This window comes from Lipotes vexillifer, unplaced genomic scaffold, assembly GCF_000442215.2.
Source record: "Lipotes vexillifer unplaced genomic scaffold, Lipotes_vexillifer_v1.1 scaffold22, whole genome shotgun sequence".
NCBI classification, from domain to species: domain Eukaryota; kingdom Metazoa; phylum Chordata; class Mammalia; order Artiodactyla; family Lipotidae; genus Lipotes; species Lipotes vexillifer.
The window spans coordinates 1442654-1449591 of NW_006779050.1; the positions used below are offsets into that span (position 1 = coordinate 1442654).

The 6938-nt window shown below is 46.4% G+C and overlaps 1 protein-coding gene across 1 annotated transcript in view; it reads right to left on the reverse strand.

Annotated features, from left to right (window-relative positions):
- HADH (hydroxyacyl-CoA dehydrogenase) overlaps positions 1–6467 on the reverse strand; it is a 48007-nt gene extending 41540 nt beyond the window's left edge. Inside the window, 2 exon segments of the mRNA XM_007452147.1 lie at positions 6150–6419; positions 6422–6467. Coding sequence (XP_007452209.1) covers positions 6150–6419; positions 6422–6463 — 312 coding nt within the window. The 5' untranslated portion in view covers positions 6464–6467.
- Positions 6468–6938: the final 471 nt, after the last annotated feature.

The window sequence follows — 6938 nt, forward strand, 5'->3', positions numbered from 1 at the left end:
CACTCCCATCTCCCACAAATTCTGGAAAGGAGATGGGATAACTGGACATGTCAGTGGCATCAGCCAACTCTTCGTTATATTTAAGAATCTCTGAAAGATGTTGCCAGGATGCACACTTTCTGAGTAGAGGAGAGAGCTGCAATTCCAAACTGCTCTCTCAGAAGATTAATATGGCAATGGTTATTAGGATGAGTGTTTCTTTCCTATTAGATTCTGCTGAAATGAACCAATTAAGATGTTTCCTCAACAATTCAGGTATCAACTCCTGGTCTAGGAATTACAAAGGGAAGAACAGGGGAAACGGCTCTCCTTGGAGGAAAGCCTCAGAGCCTTCTGCTGTATGGTGGACACTCTGACAGCAACCCTGTCTTTGGAGTGCATGAAGTGGCTAGAAGATCAACAATGGCAATCACAGAGGGAGGAAACTCTTTGGGAAAGCTGGAGAGAACCAAGAAGTCTTGCCAGGTGAATTTGAATCTATTATGGGCAGAGAGATAGTAGCAGAGGATGGCGATGACCAGCAGGTGACTCTAACTCTGAATCTAGAGCTGAAGAGAGGTCAAGCTGATAACTGCTGATTCCAGATACCCACAAAAAATCCCCTTGCCCATGGAAGCCATACTTCTCCCCACAAGACAGCAGAGGCTAAAGGTGCAGGTAGAACCGTGGTCACTGCAGCCACAGAGATCTCCAGCAAGCAGAAGAGTAGTTGAGCGACCCGAGTTCCAGGCCCTGCTCTGCCTCTGACCCTTGACCCCAAGTGCCATCTCTGCAGGGATGAATATCATAATGGTCACATGAAATGACAGAGACATTAAAGTGCTTGGAACAGAAAAAAATGTCACATCTGTAGAGTGTTTTGTAAGTGTTAGGCTCTGTTGCAAATGCTTTATGACTATGAACTTATTGTAATACCCAAATACAAGTGAACAAAGCACTAAGATTATCTCTCTCAACAGCCCACACAATTAGGCTTAAAATCTTTAGAACTGTTTGAACTCTCCATAGCTCCCTATCATATCTTCAAAGACAGTTAAGAGAATCTAAAATAAGACAAGTCATCACCAGATTACAGCTGATGGATCTACATAAACGCAGCTAACATTTACTCAACAGTTACCACTGAAAACACTAGTACAGTCTAAGCACTTAGCTCATAGAACTCTCAGAACACTGAGACAAGTATCATTATTCGTAGATAAGGCAAGAAGCAGAGAGGGGTTAAGAGACTCGCCCAAGATTCCACAGCCAGGAGAGAAAGGGCTGGGATCCAAACTCCAGCAGGCACCTTACAGCCTGCTCCCTTTCAGGCATTAGACCACCACTGAGCGGAAACTATCATAGTCAGCATAACCTAGAGGGAGATATAGAACAGAAAGCAGCAGCATTATCTTCCTGTGGTCCCAGGAGAGCTAGGCAGTGAGGTATGTGCCTAAGGCAGATATGGGGAGAAGAGAGGAGGAGGAGGAAAGGAAATGGGAAACTCAAGAAAGGGGCAGGTAACAGTGAGGTGGATCTAGGAAATGGCAGAGAAAACCCAAAACCTGACTGAGGTACCATTTCTGCTCTACAATATCCAAACACATTCTACGACATTCATTCTTCTGCCTGTCAGCCCTACCCCTTCTACAGCATCTACAGCCACACCCCAAGTCCAAAGACTAACATGCTGACAGAAGCTGATTTCACTGTCCTAGTACATCATGGGTATCAGAGAACAGCCCAATAAAGAAATGAGCAACAGCACAGTAAATGAGGGGAGAACTTCATGACAAACACACACCCCGTACCCTTGAGGACAAAGTTAACACCTGGGAATAAAACTATTCCCTCCATGGGACTTCCCTGGTGGCGCAGTGGTTAAGAATCCGCCTGCCAATGCAGGGGACACAGGTTCAAGCCCTGGTCCGTGAAGATCCCACATGCCGTGGAGCAGCTAAGCCTGTGCACCATAACTACTGAGCCTGTGGTCTAGAGCCCGCGTGCCACACTACTGAAGCCCACATGCCTAGAGCCTGTGCTCGTCAACAAGAGAAGCCCCTGCTTGCCGCAACTAGAGAAAGCCTGCGCATAGCAATGAAGACCCAACGCAGCCAAAAATAAAAGAAACAAAACAAAACAAAAAACAACTATTCCCTCCATAAAGAACTCTGAGTCAAAATGAGAGCTTACAGCCATGTGACTGTGCCAACCTCCAGTGCTCCTAAAACTTCTCCTCGGCCACTGCACTGCTTTCAAACAAACTTCAACAGAGGCATACTCACTGTAGTGACAGAAAAGAATAAGGCTAAACAACACAAAGCAACTCTGATCATTCTTCTACTCGGCATCAGAAAGTTCAGAGTTGGGGGCAGGAAAAAGGAGATGGGCAAACAAATGCAGAGGCTGGGGAGAAGACTCCCTATCCACTTGAGTCCTCATCAAGCATCGCAGAGTACTACAAATGTCAGGGAAACGTGTACTTGTAGTTTAGAATACCCCTCCCCTTGTTTTAATAGTCTAAGGAGCTCTCCCCAGAAAAAATGTGCACTTTTTGCTCTCTAAGAGGAACAAATAAAAAAGCTTTCGGTGTGAACTCAGCTCCAACCTCCTTCAAGATGCAAACTCTCACTTCCTCAAAGAAGTATAGTGCACTAAAAGGAAGGTTGTGCCAGAGAGCCAAGAAATCCAGCCCCTAAAATGCTATTCCCAGGAAGCCCACTGGCTTCTCACTAGTAAATTAACAAAAGCTATAAGCTCTCTGGGCTCCTCATATGAAAAAAAGGCAATGCAAGAGGCAAAGTTCTGACTCATTCTATAAATTGAAGAGATGCACAGCTAATAACTTCTTCCTTTTCTCCCTTCTTTACAAAGCAAAACCCAACCTGTCCCCCACTCAAGGGTCAATTACTGCTGGAAGCTTCTTTGCTGGCCTAAGTATCCAGCTGAAGGTAAACTGGCAATCACACCCAAGTCAGAATAATGGGCAAACACACAAAACAAGTTAACCTTACTTAAATATTAACCCACAGTTTTTGTTTTTTTAATTTAAAACAAGCAAAAGTAATGACAGGCAAAGTAGATACTCTTAGAGAATACAAATATACAAATGGCCTGTGCTCTGATCAACTTCGTATAATTAAACACAGTCCTCACTCGTCTTAAATTGCTTAATTGCTTGAGAAATGTGTCAGGCTCCCACAAACTCTACTCAGTTTTTTTTTTATCCTACTCAGCATGAACTGGAACATATGGCAAAAATGATAAATTTTTTTAAAAAATTGAAAATGTAAACAGAACTACACCTTGATTAAAATTAAAACTACTCCCTGGGACTTCCCTGGTGGTGCAGTGGTTAAGAATCCACCGTCCAACGCAGGGGGACGCGGGTTTGATCCCTGGTCAGGGAACTAGATCCCACATGCATGCCACAACTAAGGAGCCCGTGAGCTGCAACTAAGGAACCTGCTGGCTGCAACTAAGGAGCACATGTACCACAGCTAAGGAGCCCACGAGCCACAACTAAGGAGCCCGCCTGCTGCAACTAAGACCTGGTGCCACCCCCAATTTTTTTTTTTTAATTAAAAAAAATCTACTTCAGAAAGAGTTCTGGAGAGTGAAGCTAAGTGTGAATAAGTAGCATAAACTTAGATGTTAGTTTGTGCTTGTGTTTTTAAGGCTTTACTGAGGAGGATAAAAAGTGTCTTCCCTCTTTTCAGAGGTCCCTGAACAAACTGCAGTCAACAACTGGCATTTGCCTTCAAGATTAAGCAAGATGGAACAGAATCACAACCAGTGCTCTCCATCTTAACATTACAGGCCTACCACAGCAGCAAGGATCAGAGATGGGCGTGGCATGAGGGGACAATGACAAAAGGACCAGGATAACACCATGACGGTAATAACCCTGAAGGCAGCTAACATTCTGTGAGCTCTGACTAGATGCCACTGTGCTAAGCGCTTGACGTGTGCTACTTCATTCAATCCTCTCCATACTCCTAGGAGGCTAGTCCTACCTCACGGATTAGTAAAGCAAGGCACAGAAGTAACTTTTCCATGTCAGCACAGCGCCAGCACAGACCATCCCAATTCCCCACAGTGAACTGGATCCAGTCTACAGTCAAACCACACCAACTAATAGCTGTGGCACTAAATAAGCAAAACAGATTTACCCTGTGACAAAAGCTGTAGGTCAAGGAGCATGAAGAATGAGGCAATACTGCCTCGAACAGCATGCTTCAGGACAGAGTGCAAAAACGGATCAGCTAAACAGCCGAAACCAACCAAGTGGCTGAAGGTGGCACACAGAGATAAAATGCAGGCAAGTGCTGTTCCCCTCCACAGGATTAAAGCTGTCACCTACAGTGGCTGAGGCTCTTTTAAACCTTGTTATGTAAGGACAGAATTACTGTTCCCTAGGACTGTCCACTATTTAAATCTTTGGTCCTTATCAACTTCTTGAATGACAATTCCATTATATTTGCAATGTGTGGGGTAAGTAACTTTCTTTTTTACCCCTTAGGTTTCAAAAGGCATGCCACCCTGGTCCAACTACTCAAGGATTTGATCCGCAAGTCTGAACGCCCATCACTGTCAATCTCCTCCCTCCTTTCTCAGATGAAAGCTCCAACACCACACCCATAATATTAGGTGTTACATGTGTGCCTTTTTGTGCAACATAACACTTTTTTGGCCAGTAGTGGATACAGTACTCCAAGAACTGAGCAACCTGAATTTGTACAAAAGTTGAAGTGATGCTTTCTCCTTAGTTTCTAATCCTCTTCCACTGATGTCTTCAAGGGACCATCAACAATAGTTTCTGGACCCATTTCCTATATTGTTATTGGGGGCTTAAGGCCCTAATATCTTGTCACTAAGATGTTGTTTAGATGTTTTGAAACAAATACATTACTTTATACCTGCCCACAACAAATCTCACTCTCACAGCATAGGGAGATTTGGGTGGAGCAGGGAGATACACATGCACTCAACCTAAACTTTCTTTTAAGTATCACGTAGTATATAATGAATTTTCATGTTAAAAGGACCTACTCCTCCCATCTCACGTATAATAAAGATTAAGGGGACACCATAACCCAGCAGCCAGGGCATGTGCACAATAAAAAGGGCAATATATGTCCAAAACCATGATCTGAGAAGAAATGGGAGTCAGAAGGATAAAACATTAACGAAATACAGATTTTAGAAAAAAGTGCAATCAAATTAATATGTTGCAAAAAACTTGCAGTCTGGGAAGTTTTAAGATATATAATAAGAAGAAAAGATTTTTCTACAAAGCAAGCATAGAAGCATGGACTTGGCTGGAAACAGACACTACAAAAATTAAACTCCTTCATGATCATAGCCACTGAACTTGAGTTCTCCCCTAAGAAAAATTAGATAAATGCCTCCCCCGTCCAACAGTACAAGTAACAAAGGGCCGACGTGCTAAGCATATAATCAGCTAGGCTATGAAAATCACGGTTCCCCAATACGAGCTGGAATATAACCGCTAAAACTCAATCAGTAAAAACACAAGGATCACAGTACCTAGGTAACAGCTGCACAACTGACCCTGAATCACAGCTTAGTTGGAACCGGGCAGAGTCCTCAAGATGCACACTGAGATTAGCGACTCCTTCAGAGCCCTCAACCGCTCTGCCTCCCCCTCCCACTCTACCCAGCGCCAGAGGGCACTAGGTCAAAGACTTCTTGCGCAGCACTTGGTGGAGTCCCAGGGCCTCACAAGCGCTGATTAGGTAACGTTACCAAATGCTACAAAAGTGCTGACTACTATTATTCTTTGTAACTCAACAAGCAAACACTGGGAGAGGAGAAAAGACCATTTAGAGGGCAGAAAACTGCTCTGACAACGGCTGCAGAATTATAAAAAACTAATAAAATTAAAACTGATCGCAGTGCGGGTCTCTGGAAGCCAACCGTCGTAAACTGAGGCTCAGCCCAAGAACACTAGATCTTTGGGGGACTGCAGACTAACAGGCCCAGACATTTCAACTACACGGGGGAGGGTCGGGGTGGAAATTCCGCGGCGCCAGCGTGAACGCTGGCCTCCGGGCCTGACAACCCCCGCCGGGTCGTGGCCCGCCAGCGCTTTCCTGTTAGGGTGGGGCAGCAAAGCGAGCGGGGAGCGCTGCCCGAGGACTGCCCACCTGGGCGATGCCGGCGCCCATCAGCCCGCCGCCGATGACTGTCACGTGTTTGACGAGGATTTTCTTCGCTGAGGCCGCGGCGGTGGACGAGGAGGACAGGGAGCGCACGAACTGCCTGGTTACGAAAGCCATGCTGCAGACGGCGAAGAGGGCGACAGCGACAAGACCTGGCGGAGAAGACACCCTCACCCAACACCTAACAGCCAGCCGACCTCTGGGGGCGGAAGCCCAAGAGCCCCGCGGCCCGCGCGCCCTGGGCGACGCCGTGACGTATTCGACGTCGGGGGCGGAGCCTCGAGGCCCGCTTTCCCCATTGGCGGAGGCCGCAGGGACGGCGTTCGAACGTCCGAGCGCGGCGTCCAAGCCCACGTGGACTGGGGCGGGCCGCCGCCCTACTCTAAGGAGCAGGTCTACCCAGGCTGCCGACGCAGCTGGTCGTGTGCTGGTGAGTGGTTAGCGTTCCGATACCGGACCCAGTGCAAGCCTTTCCTCGCAAAAGCCACGGGCTCCTTGTAAGGGGAAGTCCGTGGTGTTGCCTTGTTAACTTCTCCCTTTTGATCCTTGTGCATAACTCGGCGCCGAATAAATACGTGTTATTTGGCTGTGGTGATGAGGGAGCCCAAAATGAGCACCTTCCGTACGTGTCACCAAAAACGAAGTCTAGGGATTATTTTAACCCGGTGCATATTGTTCCTGCTAAAAACGGAAGGAAACAAACTGCTCACACCCAAAGCAAATGTCTAGAGACCCGTGAGTTCTAATGCAAAAATCAGGCCCACTAAGGGAAAG